Consider the following 15,567-nt stretch of genomic DNA (forward strand, 5'->3'; position numbering starts at 1 on the left):
AAATGGCAAACCACTCCCATATCTGCCAAGAAATTCACAAAGGGGGGCAGAAAGAATGCATACAACTGAAACAACTGAACAACTAAAAGTAGGTGATGTCACATGCCAGCTTATAGTGGCAATAAATGGGGCAAAAGGGGTTAAAGAAGAGGAGATGATTATCAGGCAAAGTAGTCTATCCATTCCCCAACAGCCCTCTTAGGCTGGTCCTGCCTCAGCTTTAATTTTCTTGAAGGACTTATCTTTGTTAGGTCTAGGGGTATTATATAAATGATAGCATCTGCTTATATACTCTTTTATTTAGGGGAAAACTTTGTTTCCTTGGCATCTTATGGTAGCTATCTCTGGCTTATTCACTTGACATCACCTCCCATTCTCTCCACTGCTATTACAATTTCTGTTAAAAGAGTGGCTCATAGGTTTTCCAAGACTCTCTAAGTGTACCCTAGATCTAGTCTTCGCTCAATCTTTTCATCAGATTGTCAACACAATTGATAGGGAGAGGGAATGATTTTGGTGGTTATCTGATCATATATACAAATATGCAAGCCACTCTTATTTGCTCCCCATCCTCCTAATGATTTATTTACTTTTGTTTGCCTAAGGTCAAGTTAAAGAACTGCAAAAATGTTAGATGGCCTTGAGACCCAAAGGCTGACTATGGTACAGACTTTGTTAACACAGCACTTGGTCTTCAGAAGTAGGAAGAAACAGCAGGCTCAAGCCAAGGTCCAGGCTGTTGCCCTGACTGAGGGAAAAAGGAAGGAATGATTTCCATTAGTCCCCAAGGGGAGAGGACATCTCCAGATACAACACAGGTGTTGACACAATCTGTGAAGGCCTTGAAATTGAAAGCTTGGGGAAATGATCAAGCATTCATTTGTTCTTGACCTCCAAACAACAGCTAGGTATGTCTCCAGGCCTCCCAGGGGTTTGATATTGGGCAGAGAGCAGATCAATGATGCTTGGGGAACTATTCCTTACTCATCTCGGGTTTCTAGCCATTACAGCATACTTTTCCATGCTTGTCTATGAAATGGAAGGAGTGGACTAGCCATAGTGCCTCATTCACAGAGTGGCCCAAAGAAAGGTCTTTGATGGTGATCTGATGAAGGATCCCCTTCTCATCAACGATGAAGAGACCTTTGAATGAAATTCCCTCCTCTTCTTTTAAGACTCCATAATCCTGAACAATGATATGTTTGGGGTCACACACAAACACACTCAAAAAAACAAGGTAGACAGAGTAGTAAATATGTCTACCTTGTTTTTTGAGTGTTGACCCAGGTAAGGTAACAGAAGTATGAATCCACTGAAGCACCAATCACTTGGCAGTTAAGTTTTTCAAATTCTTCAGGTGGATCACTGAATACTATAGTCTCTGTAGGACATACAAAGGTGAAGTCCAAGAGGTAAAAGAAGAATGTGACATATTTCCCTTTGTAGTTAGAAAGGCTGATATTTTTGAACTTTCCATCTGTCATAGCAGCTATAGTTCTAAAATGGGGGGCTGGGTACCCAATCCTGTTATTTCCTGTTGACACGCTGACAGAAACAGCTGTGCATTGCAAAGGCTACTTGGAGGATACATGAACAGGTAAGCAGCAGTTGGAGAATGTAATGATTCATTTTCAAGATAGATTTCATGGTATGAATGCTCCTTTACTCCAAAAAGTAGTATCAAAGGCTACATAATTCTCTTTATTTCTTTGTTAGTTTATAACCTCCTACCAGAGATAGCATTTCTGGCAAAACATTTTAATGTTAATTCTCTTACTATCTCTTCTCTGGGGATGTTTCCTACATGGTTGCCTCAGTTCAATTGTATTCCTAATATGTATACCCTTATTACTAAATTCTGAAGTTTAATGCTATAGATGCAAAGTTAATATTTAAAACAAAGAAACATAACCACACCATGCCAAGAGGGAAAAGCTTTAGGATCCCACAAAAGAACTCAATTGAAGAAAGAAGACATGGTAGTTAGATTACTGTAGGGTCCCTAGGTGATGACTCAGCACCATAGTTTATTTATTTATTTATTTATTTATCTTTAGTGTTTGTTTTTTCAGGGCAATAACTTGCCCAGGGTCACACAGCTACTGTCAAGTGTCTGAGGCCAGATTTGAACTCAGGTCTTCCTGAATCCAGGGCTGATGCTTTATCCACTGCACCAACTAGCTGCCCAGGACCATAGTTTATGTTCAATATGCAATTTACTTATGTAGCTCAGCAGTCTTTCTCAGAATTGTGGACTCTTTTGTGAAAGTTGCCTCTGCCTACATTTCTACTCTCCCTAAGCCACATATCTTTTTATAGTTTTTTCTAGCTCTATGCATCTTCTTCCTATCTACTTAAAGTCTCTTTCCTGGACTCATTGTAAAAGATGGCCCAGAAAAATGACTTGTTATTCATCTTCAATGGCACAGCTCTATTTCTGATTCATTCAAGGGACTCATTCATACCTCATGAAGGGATAATTTGGCCATATTTTTATACTTAGTTTAACACCTTGTTATCTGGCACCCCTTTTTTATTAGATTTTATTAGATTCTCTTACATTAGATACTGCCACACCAGCAAATTGTCATCCTAAATCTCTTCCTACTTTTTCAGCCAAATTCCTTGATAATACTCTATGTTCATTTCTTCTACTTTCTTTTCTAAATCCTCTACTCCCAACTTGATCACTCAATTGAAACTGCTATTCCAAAATAGGCAATGATCTCTTAATTGCCAAATTTGAGGCCTTTTCCCTCAATCCTCATCCTTCTTGACCTGTCTTCAGTGTTTGACACTCTTCACTGTCCTCTCCTTTTTCCTAACTATTCATAACATTTCTCCCTCTTGGTTTTTCTCCTAACTGTATCAGCAAATCCTGTGTCCTTTACTGTATCAGTAACTACATTATTTGTACTTAAATCCCAAAGCTCTGTCTTGGGCCCATTTCTCTTCTTTCTCTATACTCTCTTCATGACATCATTCTTTTTTTTTTTTTTTTTTTTTTTTTTTTAGTGAGGCAATGGGGTTAAGTGACTTGCCCAGAGTCACACAGCTAGTAAGTGTTAAATGTCTGAGGCTGGATTTGAACTCACGTACTCCTGATTCCAGGGCCGGTGCTCTATCCACTGCGCCACCTAGCTGCCCTGACATCATTCTTAATTTCCTTCAAGGGTTTTTTTTTGTTTTGTTTTGTTTTTGTTTTTGTTTTTTTTTGCAGGGCAATAAGGGTTAAGTGACTTGCCCAGGGTCACACAGCTAGTAAGTGTCAAGTGTTTGAGGCTGGATTTGAACTGAACTCAAGTCCTCCTGAATTCAGGGCCAGTGCTTTATCCACTGTGCCACCTAGCTGCCTCACCTTCAAGGTTTTCTACATGAGGCTTTTCTAATCCACCCCATCTACTAAATGCTTTTCTATTTAAATCAATGTATCTATTTTGCCCATCCTTCTATATATGCATTACATTTGTTTTCTTGCTTGGCTAGATTGCAAATTCCTTCAAAGCAAAGAATATTTTCATTTTGGTCTTTGCCAAATGCCAGACAGGTGCTTAATAAATGTTTGTGTATTGATTACTTGAAACATTTCTTTAAACTATTTCTATGAGAAATGAAAATTGGTATTTCATGACAGATTTTTAAAATTATACTTTACATATTGGCTGTACTGCTACTAAAGAAGTAGATGTTAAGTTTATTCAGCAAAAACTACCTATGTATGTATGTATGTATGTATGTATGTATGTATGTATGTATGTATGATGGGGTTTGCCCCCACCATATACACTGCCCGAATATGGAGTGAAAAAATACAAAACTGTATCTAGGCTATTGAGACACATTTCAATGGCTTTTAATACTAACTTTAAGGGCTTTTTAAAAAAGATAAAAAACCTAGCAGAATAACTTCCCAGACTAAAAAAAATGAGTGTGTGGTTTGAGAGGCTGAATATTTCTGACTGGATATAGTGGTTATAATCTCAACTTTTTTTGAATTTGAGGATAATTTCAAATCAAATTCATAAAGTTTTGGCAAATATGTTTAAATTTTGAGGTATTTAAAAAAAGCTAATGAATACTACAACTTTGTATATGCCTGAGGTAGAATTTTACCTTAGACCTTCAGAAAATGTGACCCACTTTTAACTTTTGTTATAGAAAGTGAATAGAAATAAAAACTAACTGAAACAAAGAATTCAAATCACAACTTGGGGATTTTTGTTCTCTCTTTTCCCCAACACTTTCCTCCTTCACTTTTTTTCAGGTATGCATTAAAAAGTAATTTTTTGCCCCACAGATCTGGGCAGTGGCTTATGAGTTACTGCAGAGTTATAGGATCTCTAACAGAGACAGATTTTATCGGGTTTTAAGGTAGCTCTTAAGTGGTGGTCCAATCAAGTCCATAGGTTGTTCAGGTATATTTCTACACAGAGGATGTAATGTGCTTTTCAAAAACAATAACAACAAATTTGTTGGTAAGTGAAAGCAATTTTTGGGTTAGCACACAGACACCTGGCTTTCATTATTTTTCTCCTCTTTATTACCATGCATATCAACTCAAGGGCTCCCCAGATCTCTACAGAACCTCAAAGTGCAATTTCTAAAAGATGCCTAATGATTTTCATTTACTCTTTGTGGTCCCTCCAAAACAGAAGTACCAAAGAATGCCTAGTGATCCCAGAGAAATTCCCAGCTGTGCTCTTTGTTTATCAATCCTCTCCTCCCCACAAAAGTCATATAAACTTTGTTTTCTGAGGGATCTTTGACTTGAGAGAAGTTAGACCACCTCACTAAAAATAGAGATAATTGGCTCTGCAGGAAGGATAAAAGCAGAAAGAGATTTCTTTAGATACTTAAGAGAATTATTAGTTCTGGTAAAACTCACTAGATTCTGGTGAACAAAACAACACAAAAATTTTAAAGCAGCTGAGTTATTGCTTCCAGAGACTTTCGTATGATAGGTTCCAAGTGAAGAAAAGCCAGTTCTTTATAGAATGTGTTCTTTGTGTCATTTCTTAAAGACTTGAAATGATTCCAGAGGCAAAATTAAACACTTCACCTGATCAATTTACAACTAGGAAAAGTAGTTAGGTTGTCTGTTACATAAAAATAATGCTTTGGGTGATTTCCACTCAGGGAAATGAGAATTTCTAATGTCTCTTATTTTGTATCAGCTGGAGAATCAACTCCATGACTTCAAATCCTACAAATAAGTAGAAGAAATTAAGCAGAGTATGGATGTACACATGTGCACACACATACAAATCCACTGGAGATACACAGCTGACTAATCTTCTGACACAAAGGAAAATTATTCTTTCTAAACCATCACATCACTTTTGGGTCAATTGACCAATGAGATGGAAGACTAGACATTTTCTTTGGTCCCTACAATCTCTCAAACCTCTGAAAAATAAGAATTATACACAAAAAATGAAACAAGTTTAGCTCTCTTCATGGTTGTGACCACAAGAATCCAATGTTATTTTGTAAACAAGGTAACAAACTAATGAATTAACAACAAAGAAAATTAAATCCTAATCTTAAATGCATGCACTCAATACTCAGTCCCCAACTAGCCATCACACTCTGGCAGAGCTACATAAACAGACCTATGGGCTTGCAATAGATCTCAAATCTGCCTTCACCCTCAGTTTCACCCTCATCTTCATAGAAAAGTATAAAGCCAGAATCTTGTTCTGTCTGGGATGACAGTGGCACTGTGCTACAAGAGTGCAGAGGTAATTGGGGCAGGGTAACAGTGCATGTGTACGACTCTGCTGGCCTAAAGAGGGCAATCCAGCTGAAGGTAGTTCTGTGTCCTCAGAAATCACTTGGGACAGAAACTATTGCTGGCAAAAAGTGAATTGCCCAGTGTGGGAGGAGGCTGGTACAGATTTGAGGCTCAGCCCCCAGGTAAACTACAATCAAAGAGGAAAGAGTCAGAAAGTGATTAACAGGATAATATAAGAAAAAAGAAGACAAATTATGAAAGATCTCAGGAAGAAGAAAACTCAAAGACCTTGAGCACAAGTTTGTTTAATTTAATGTAATTTAATTTAAGCTTATTATTTGTTATTGAGTACAAGTTTATTTAAACCATTAGGGAAGATGTTAATAATAGAAGGGAATATGGCTTTCTAGATTATCTATTTGCAATCATCATAGTCTTCATAGATGTCCTGAAATATTAAAAGACAATAATGTTAAAGGAAAATATAATCTCTGTACAGGGAAAACAAATTGATGGGATGAGTAGAAATCATATAAGAATCTTAGATCTTCTAGGAGAATAGGACAAGTAAAAAAACCTGAACACTGCAATACAGAAAATGATACAAGCAAACTTCCCATAACTTCTGAACACAGAAAACAAAATGGTAGTCAAAAGAATCCACACATCACCTCCAGAAAAATGAAAACCAAAACAAAACCTTATGCTACAAACTCCAAGGCAAATAGTGGTTAGTATAGTAATTTCAATGACAAAAGCAAACCCTGCAAGGGACCAGGAGAAAGACCTTCAAATATAAAGGAAGAGAAATTCAATTAACACAAGATTATTCTTCACTTACTAGAAACTATAGGAGGGAATGGAATAATGTCTTCTAAAGAGAATAAAAGCCCAACATGTCCTATTCTGTAAACCTCAGCCTAGTCATCAAATCAAAAAAATGGATATTCAGTAAAAGAGAGAAATTCGAGGCAGTTTTGTAAGAAGAACGCAACCTGAATGAATTGCTTTGCAAGCTACCCAGATGACAGAAATACAATCAAGGTATAAAAAAATAGAGCAACCAAGGAAGGCATTAGTAATGAAATGACCCACAAAAAAGGAAATAAAATCTGTAGAGTTAACAACAAAAATAGCAACAACAGCAAAATAACAAAAAGACCATTAACAAATTTCTTTTGGATGGAAACATTCATTGTAGAAGATCTCCAGTGAAGTGCCCCAGGATCTGTACTTGACCCTGTGATAGTTAACATTTTTCATTAGTTACTTGGACAAAGAATATATAATATGTTGTGTTATTTTATATATGACATAATACTATGAGGGATAGTTGATACAGTAAATGATCAAGTCTAGATTCAAAAGGATATTGAGAAACTAAAGCATTGCACTGAATTTAATAAAATGAAATTCAATGACAATAAATGTAAAATGTGTGCACTTGGGGACAAAAAATGTCATCTTTGTAAATGTAATATGGGGGAGTTATGTTTGAGAGTTTTAGTTAACCACATGTTCAATGATTCAGCAATATGATGTGGAAGGCAAAAAGTTAATTCAAACTTGGGCTTCATTAAGAAGGGCCTCTGCTATGCTCTGCTCCTGAATTCATTTGGACCATTTTGTTCAGTTTGGGGCCCCATGACTGTCTAAGACCTTTAGCCTATGTCACATGAGTATCAGTTGTAAGAATTAGATATGTTTATCCTTGAGAAAAGATTTGGGAGGACATGATAACCATCTTCAAGTATTTGAATGGTTGTCATGTGGAGCATGAATTAGACTTGTTCTATTTGGTCCCAGGGGGGCAAAACTGGAAGCAATTTGTCGAATTTGAAAAGAGGCCAATTTTGACTTTTTTCAGGAATAATCTTCCTACAAGTAGAATAGGTTGTGGTTCTCCCCTCCTGGAAAGACTTCAAGCAAAGGGGGATGATTCATCCAGTATGTTATAGTGGTGATTTCTCTCATTTATGGTTGGGCTAAATGTCACCCATTTCTTACAATTTTCAAATTCTGTGGTTCTGTATAATTTAAAACTGCAATAAGAGTTTTGAAACACCATGTATATTATGCTCTCTATAGGGATTTTTAATGAGAAAGGAGGAGGAAGAAAAAAAAGAAAATAAATATTTCCTTGCATTGCCATATGATGTAGAGAGAAGAAGGAAAAATCCTGCAAAGAAGAATATTTAGTGATTTTGGCAACCTGAGGATAAAACTTCTTGCCTTTTTCTAAGAGACTATTTGTTGTTGTCATCATTCATACTAAAAAAAGAATAAAATGACATTACTTTGTCAGGGTCAATGTACAATGTGGTCTGATTAGAACTCAGAAAGCTCTACCACAGGCTAGGCACAAATAGTCCTTTTGGAATGGAGATATTTCAAAATTTGTTTCTTTTGAGCTACTGTAATTTTGCTTTGCTTGTAGAGCACAGCACCTTCTTTGATGTAGGAATGTCATGCTGGACATTCCTGTGCCAGTGTCTCTAATGTCCCACAATTGATTCCAAAGTTCTTTAGAGAGAACTTGAGAGGATCCTTTTATTGCTTCCTCTGACATCTGTTTGAGGGTTTGTCTTGTGTGAATTCTCCATAAAATAGTCTTTTAGGCAAGTGTACATTTAGCATTCAATGAGGCCAACCCATTAGAACTGGATTCTCCACAGCAGAGTGTGAATGCTTGGCAGTTCAGCTCAAGAAAGGACCTTAATATTCAGTACCTTATCTTACCAACTAATCTTGAATCTTCCTAAAACAATTAAAATGGAGGCAATTTGGTGTTCCGGTATGACATTAGTAGACTGTCCAAGTTTCACAGGCATACAACAATAAGGTCAGCACAATGGCTCTGTAGACCTTCAGTTTGGTAGGCAGTATAATACCTCTTCTTTCCACACTTTTCAAATACTAATCATCATCATCATCACCACCACCACCACCACCACCATCATGATAATGATGTGTACATTCCTGGAATGTATATTGCCAAAATAAGTGAACTTATCCACAACATTCAAAATTTCTACATTTGCTGTAATTGATGGTTCCATGTATGAAGGTATAGTGCTGGCTAGTGGAGAATCTCTGTTTTCTTGTTGAGCACCGATTTTCCCTCCACTTTAGTCTTGGCTTATAGCCTTTTCAAGTTAAATAATTTACCGTCAGTGCATTAGCTGATCTTATGTCATTTTCATCTTTGTTGAAGGCATCTGACAATACTGCTAAAAATTAAGACAACATAACACTACTTCAGTTGAAGGTATCAAGCTAAGCCTGAAGCTAGAAGTTATAGATATTATAATGGTTTTCATGGCATAAATCTAGTTAATAGTGTGTAAGAAAAAAAATAGAAGTAGAAGTAGCTCAGATGGCCTTTCCTTTCCTTTCCTTTCCTTTCCTTTCCTTTCCTTTCCTTTCCTTTCCTTTCCTTTCCTTTCCTTTCCTTTCCTTTCCTTTCCTTTCCTTTCCTTTCCTTTCCTTTCCTTTCCTTTCCTTTCCTTTCCTTTCCTTTCCTTTCCTTTCCTTTCCTTTCCTTTCCTTTCCTTTCCTTTCCTTTCCTTTCCTTTCCTTTCCTTTCCTTTCCTTTCCTTTCCTTTCCTTTCCTTTCCTTTCCTTTCCTTTCCTTTCCTTTCCTTTCCTTTCCTTTCCTTTCCTTTCCTTTCCTTTCCTTTCCTTTCCTTTCCTTTCCTTTCCTTTCCTTTCCTTTCCTTTCCTTTCCTTTCCTTTCCTTTCCTTTCCTTTCCTTTCCTTTCCTTTCCTTTCCTTTCCTTTCCTTTCCTTTCCTTTCCTTTCCTTTCCTTTCCTTTCCTTTCCTTTCCTTTCCTTTCCTTTCCTTTCCTTTCCTTTCCTTTCCTTTCCTTTCCTTTCCTTTCCTTTCCTTTCCTTTCCTTTCCTTTCCTTTCCTTTCCTTTCCTTTCCTTTCCTTTCCTTTCCTTTCCTTTCCTTTCCTTTCCTTTCCTTTCCTTTCCTTTCCTTTCCTTTCCTTTCCTTTCCTTTCCTTTCCTTTCCTTTCCTTTCCTTTCCTTTCCTTTCCTTTCCTTTCCTTTCCTTTCCTTTCATCAGGAACATTGTGGATCAGCTCAGCATGGCAGAAGGTACATTTATTGAGGAACATTTATGGACAGTTCTTGATACAAAAAGAAGACACCAAAGCATATAATTCTAGAGGTGTGAGTTGCCCTGGACTTATGTATTCCCTGCATGTGTGTCTTACTATACTAGGACTTTCTGTGGGCCACTCTTTTCATAGAATTTACTATGTACATTGAATGCGAGAGGGGAAGGGAAGGGAAGGGAAGGGAAGGGAAGGGAAGGAAAGGAAAGGAAAGGAAAGGAAAGGAAAGGAAAGGAAAGGAAAGGAAAGGAAAGGAAAGGAAAGGAAAGGAAAGGAAAGGAAAGGAAAGGAAAGGAAAGGAAAGGAAAGGAAGAAACAAATATTTGTTTAGTGCCCACTATGTGCCAAACACTTTGAAATATTTGATTCTCACTATTACTCAGGCAGGTGAATGATACTATAATCAACCCCATTTTATTATTGAGAAAACTGAAGCAGACATAAGTTAAGTGACTAGCCTAGGATCACACATCTAGTAAGGTCTTCCTGACTCCAGGTCCAGCACTCTATCCACTGTGCCACCTAGCTACCTCAAGGGAAGTAGAGGGATGCAGGAAGGAAGGGAGAGAGAGAAGGGAGAGAGATACTGACAGAGAAAGAAAAAAATGGAGATGGCTCCTGGGGATAGTTGAGGGATGGTGCCACATTCAATGACACTATAACCATACTTCACTGGGTCACAATCTATTACAGATAGGACTCTACCCCAATTCTCAGATGTAGGACACCCATTCTTAATCTTTGGAATTAATTTTGTAAGACTTTTTCTTTCTTATTTTTGCTTTCCTTACTATTATTGGGATTTGTGGATTTCTTTAAATATCATTTTAATCTTCTCTTGTGAGTGGAATTTTTAATGCCAGTTTTGAGTTTTGAACTTTTGTTGATGTTGACTAGAAGAAATTTTGATTCATTTTTTTGGACCCTTATTTCTCAGTTGTTTAAAACATATTTGGGTTTATTCATTTCTGTTTTTTCATTGTGACATTTTACATCCTATTTTGATTTGTGTCTTGCTTTATTTTTTCTTTGTTTTGTTTTGATTCCAATTGTATTTTCCCCTCTCTACTCTGAAATTTTTATTTTTCTTTATTTTTTCTATATTTTGATTCTATTGAATGAATTTCCCATTTATTTTCACCAATTAGAGGCACTTAATTTTTTACACAGTCTGGTTATCAATTATAATTTTTACAGTTTAGACTCTAGGACACTCCCATTTTATTTAGTTTATTTTCAATTTTGTCAAGTGTTCTCTTCAATCTTATAGAGATAATTCTCTGTACCATAATCATTTAGCTATCAACATGAATGTACAGCTATACAAAATATTTTGTTCATGCTAATGACTGTTTTACTGTATTAATGAGACAATATTTATATGTCTATGAACATGAACGAGTATTTTGACTTACTGACTACTGGTTACATAATTATTTTCTCAATTCTGGTATATGAAAACAATTATTGTTACTACCCTTCATGATCTTAAATTTATTTTTTGTGATGACATGGATTTACTTATTTATTTGTTATATGTTAATTACATATGATTTTTTAATTGAATTGCAGTGGTATTACTTGGCATGTTTAATACTTAAGTTAAAGCTACTAGGCTTTAAAAATGATTTTGAACATAGAGCAATCTCTAGAAAATGAGCACTGAAATGGTTGAAATGTATTTTTATTATATAGGTATTAAAATAATAAAAACCTAATATTAAGAATAAAAATAGAGTATAAAAATAGAAATATGAAATATTTCAAAGGACTATGAAAGACTTGGAATATTACAAAGTTATAAATAGTAACACAAAGTCAGGCAAGTTCACTCAGGAAATACTCTCTGAATTACATGTTCCATATCACTCAAATATCTCTCTTGTACTGACAATAGGAGATAGTATAATTGTAGGCCACTCTCTGATTAGGTGGAGCTTCTTAGAAAACTGGGAGTTCTTCTAAGAAAAGAAGGCATTTATGCCCCAAAAGAAATCAAGTCACAGTTAAAACTGAAAATGAAATGTAGGTAAGACAAGGCTATATCTCCTGTGCTAGAGAGATTTTACAACCCCAAATTAACAATCTTTGTTGGGACAGTGTAAGAAATAGGGATTAAAACCACACCTAACTGAAAGTCTGACCCTCAGAGGGTGTGTTCTCTGAACTCTGACCTCAGCACCATCTGCTCATGGACCACCCTCAAGTCCAGTAAACCAATAGATTTGAATGATGCTAGCCAATTAGCTTTGAGCAGTGTGGAAGGGCTTCCTCTCCTCTGGACCCAGAGGAAGCTTCCACACTGAGACACGCTCTCAGATAGGCGGGTGGTGGGGGACTTGGGGAAGGAAGGAGGCCAGACTGAGCTCTTATCTCTCCTCTGGGCTAGATAGGCTTCTTAACTTTCTGAGCCAAGTGTTCTCTCTTTACTAATATTTGGTATGCTTTAATAAATGCTTAATGCCCCAAACTGATGCTAAAGCTTCTTATTTATAAGTAACAAATATATTAGAACCCCCAGCTAATTTTCCCTAAACTTGGGATAGAAATAAGGCGACCACATATAATTTTAAACGCCACAAGAGGAACCATGTCCCTTAGGGGAGCAATCATAGAAAACTTGGATTAGTTAGTTATTAGGTATCAGATACTATATAGTTTTGTCAGACTCCAGTCAGAAAAGAAAAGTAAGACAGAGAATCTTAAAGGAAAAACTATTTCCTTTGTGCAGGGTAAAAAGGCCACATAGCCTATAATTACATTACAAAGATGATTATTGGGGGCAGCTAGGTGGTACAATGGATAAAGTAATGGCTCTGGATTCGGGAGGACCTGAGTTCAAATCTGACTTAAGACCCTTGACACTTACTAGCTGTGTGACCCTGGGCAAGTCACTTAACCCTCATTGCCCCTCAAAAAACAACAACAGCAACAAAAACTAAAGATGATTATTAAATTTATATTTCAAAATGGTGGTGAGATGACAGAAGGCATAAGCTATTTCAACAAAAAAGAGAAACACCTTTTGACTCAATAGTTAGTGTGATCCCTAGTTACAGACCATTATAGAGCCACAATAGCATGTGAAGAAACAGATAGGGTGTCAGATGGAGCAGACATATGTACGCCCAACCCTTAGCTGTTTCTGTGTATCACTGATCTTGAGTCACAGTTAGCCAGGGTAGGGCACATACTAAGAGAAATGCAGGACTTAATGTTAATGTTAATGCTGTTAGTCTTTCATTCTCAAAGAGGAACCTGACATCAGGTGGTGATACTGTGACTTACAGCAAATTGGATTTAAGTGAGGGAGGGCTGTGTAAAGTCACCAGCCTCACTCCCTCCTCCAGCACCATCTGGGTCCAGTGTCAAGATATTCATCAGGACAACTGGAGATGACCCCAGATGTTTGAGGCAATCAGGGTTAAGTGACTTGCCCAGGGTCACACAGCTAGTAAATGTCTGAAGTGAGATTTGAACTCAGGTCCTCCCAACAGTGCTTTATCCACTGTACCACCTAGCTGCCCCAATGGGGGAACTACAGTATTTCAGCAAAGAATGTCCTGATGTTGGATTTCTCAGAAATATCTTCTGAGCTGTTGTTCATAGAAACAAAGAAAGGGAGCCACTGTACAGATACAGATTCAAAGGCAGGATCTCACATAAGGAAAAAAGATAGAAAGAAGACAAAATAAGTCTCTTTGGAAAGTTAAAGTACCAAGGTAATGGAGGTCATGACAGTATGATACAAGTATATCATCCTCAGGACATAATCAAAGAAACAGATCCATCTTCTGCTACAATTGTGGATTAGATGGATATGGTTGGTGATGCCTGTTCCCTGGTAGTTTTCAGTCTGATAAAGTCATTTGACAGTTAATAAAAAGTTTACTATGATATTCAACAAGGATACAGCATTCAGCTTTAAATGATAGGACCCCAATTGCCTCCATATGAAAACACATCTGACATCGTAAGATAAGTCTAATGTCTTTAGGAAATCTGTCAAGTATTGTGTCCTTTAACTCTACAAGAATGGGTCTTTTATTCCCATAGGTGAACAAGAAGCCACATAAATTTGACCTCAGGCCTTCAGGAAACTATTTAACCATCTAGGCTCCTTGATTCCTTTGCTCCCTGTGGCAATCAAATCTTGTGGATAGCTTTTTTGATTTTAAGAAAATTATTAGCCTAACCTTCAACATCAAAGAGAGAAGAAAACCCTGGACTATCACATAGTCAAGGGGAGGGAGGAAACTGTGGCCAATCACAAATGGTCATACAAATGTTAGAAGCATTAGTGAATGGAACATAGTCTTGGTTCCAAAATCTCTTGGATCAAGATAAGTAAAAGTAATAAGTAAAAGGTAACTACAAGAAAGGTCATCCTGGATCTTCTGAGAATAATCTATCATCTTGATAGATGATGAATACATCCAAGATCCATCCAAGGATGATACATCATCCTGGATACCATTAAAGTCATCCAAGAAAAAAGAATATTTACCTAATTCTCAATTTCTTAATGAGTCTATCACACTTAGACTCAAAGGATCCCACATGGAAGCAATGATGACAATTGGGTTTGTAAATTACACTGCTCTCCTTGACAGTAGATCACAAGTGACCACAATATACCAGTCATTCCATAAAGACATTTGAGAAATATACATTTAGAGTTGATGAAAGGCCTTGAACTACATGTAGTTAGTGAGAAAGACCATCCATACCAAGAACACTGCTGGTGCCAGCAAGGAAGTAGATGCTTTGGCTCTAGGACATTCAATGTACTAACTCTCACTGAAGCATAAGCATTAATTGGAACCAACTTTAGCCCATTCTAAATACTAGAAGTAGGAATACTGGGTTATGAGACCTTTAAGATGGAGGACTAGAATTTTTTCTGATACCCACAACCTCCCAAACCTCTCCAAGACAGAAAATATGTGTCAACAATAAAGTAACTGAAGTTGTGATTCTGGTTGTCTCCATAGTTTAGATACCAAAAACCCAAAAGAAGGTATTAAGAAAGAGCTGATGTCCACCCAGCACCCCTCCCAACTGCCACCATTGTTGCTGGTAGTGAGGCTACACTAGCTAAATACACAAACTTACAAGAAAATCAAACACCACATCTTGGTCTCCCCTCCCTCTTTCCAGTGCCATGAAAAAGCACAATATATTCTGGATGGATATACAACCTTAATATTAAAGATTACGCTATTAAAAATAGGAAAAACAGATCAATCCCTCCCATGGCTATGAAATAGCTAATGTATTCTTTTATTATTAATTTTTTAGCTTTACTTTCCATTTCAAATCCTCTCTCTCCCTCCACCTCCACCTATTGCAGGAAATACAATACCCATTAAACATATGAAGTCATATAAAACATATTTCTACATTAATCATTTTAAGGGGAAAAAGCAGGAAAAATAAATAAAGAAAAAATATCATGAATCCTTTAGAATTGTCATGAATCATTGTATTGATCAGAATTTCTAGGTCTTTCACAGTTGATTATCATTACAATATTGTTACTATGTACATTGTTTTTATGGTTTGGCTCACTTCACTTTGTATTACAAGTTTTCCCAGAATTTTCTAAAACTATTAGGGGATGTATTTTTTCTTTTACAATATATTTATTTAATATTTAATTTTTCCTAATTAAATATAACAATAATTTTAACAATTTTTTTTTTAATTT

At 36.5% G+C, this 15,567-nt stretch overlaps 1 protein-coding gene across 1 annotated transcript in view; it reads right to left on the minus strand.

The window, feature by feature from the left end:
• Positions 1–997: 997 nt before the first annotated feature.
• Positions 998–15,567, minus strand: part of LOC122738710 (peroxiredoxin-1-like) — a 74,482-nt gene continuing 59,912 nt past the window's right edge. Inside the window, exons 2-4 of the mRNA XM_043980653.1 lie at positions 8,903–8,964; positions 1,264–1,574; positions 998–1,223 (exon numbers count right to left, since the gene is read on the minus strand). Of these exons, the coding sequence (XP_043836588.1) occupies positions 998–1,223; positions 1,264–1,574; positions 8,903–8,964 (599 nt within the window). The remainder of the gene's footprint in view (positions 1,224–1,263; positions 1,575–8,902; positions 8,965–15,567) is intronic.

The sequence above is a fragment of the Dromiciops gliroides genome, chromosome 2 (assembly GCF_019393635.1).
Source record: "Dromiciops gliroides isolate mDroGli1 chromosome 2, mDroGli1.pri, whole genome shotgun sequence".
Taxonomy (NCBI): Eukaryota; Metazoa; Chordata; class Mammalia; order Microbiotheria; family Microbiotheriidae; genus Dromiciops; species Dromiciops gliroides.